The sequence below is a fragment of the Teleopsis dalmanni genome, chromosome 1 (assembly GCF_002237135.1).
Source record: "Teleopsis dalmanni isolate 2A chromosome 1, ASM223713v2, whole genome shotgun sequence".
Lineage (NCBI taxonomy): Eukaryota > Metazoa > Arthropoda > Insecta > Diptera > Diopsidae > Teleopsis > Teleopsis dalmanni.
The window spans coordinates 21,631,740-21,632,742 of NC_051846.1; the positions used below are offsets into that span (position 1 = coordinate 21,631,740).

At 26.7% G+C, this 1,003-nt stretch overlaps 1 protein-coding gene across 1 annotated transcript; it reads left to right on the plus strand.

Moving 5' to 3' along the window:
* Nucleotides 1-205: 205 nt before the first annotated feature.
* LOC119671459 lies at nucleotides 206-749 on the plus strand (the record flags this gene model as incomplete). Its single annotated transcript, XM_038082100.1, is given in 2 exon segments — nucleotides 206-347; nucleotides 404-749. Coding segments are annotated over 2 exon segments (321 nt in total).
* Between the last annotated feature and the right edge of the window lie 254 nt (nucleotides 750-1,003).

Here is a 1,003-nt window from a genome sequence, read left to right on the forward strand (position 1 = left end):
TTTATGAGTGAAAATAATCTAAAATCACTCAAGTTTAATCAGTGCCGTCTTATTTAATATCAAGAACGTAATACTTGTGAGAAACTCAATACTTGCATTGCTGAATCAATCTCTGAATCAGAATAATTTTTGAGATGCTGTGAACTCAAGTATAAAGATTATCTCATTCACTTAATTATTATTACATTTTTGTTGTTTATTTCAGTTATTTAATTTAAAGATTTAGTATTGAGCTTAACATTGAAACATCGACTTCGCTTTGTTGACAACGAGTTAAAACCTAAAACCTAACGAAAAAAATATCAAACTAATCGAAATGTATAATTTAAAAACTTTCACTATAATTTGTAAGTTTAATTATTAAAAATTTCACAGTATAAATAAATAAATTTTATGTTCATAGGTCTTTTATTGCATATTGTTATCAGTGCTTATGGTCGTCCCGAATCTATTAATCCAAACTTAGAATATGAATTAATCAGTGCTGGACCACAAGTAATAAATAAACCTGCGATTATTACAACTCGTAAACCAGTCGTCATAAATACACCACCTCCAGTAGATCCTACTTCGAAAACATTTGCTTTTGATCCCAAATCTCAAAGTTGGACTTCGGTAAAAAAAACTGATCCAAAGCCAGCTGAAGGCACATTATTATGGAACCAAAGTAACGATAAATATTTGACAAAGTGAATTTATTGAATTTTTATAAGTTAATTCAACTATTTCAATAAATAATATAATCCAAATATATATAATATGTATACGTATTAATATTGAACTAATTCAGCGGTAAGCAATCCATTTAACAACAGAAACTGTAGTTTATATTAAAAATATATTAATACGATCGCGTCAAAGTAACGTCCTAACAGAAGATGGTCTAAGTACATATATTACTCTTATATTAAAGAGTAAATCTTAATGTAAACTTAATGTAAATGTAAATTCAATATTAAACAAAAGCAGTAGTTGGAAATAATTTAATTACAGAAATTGTTTT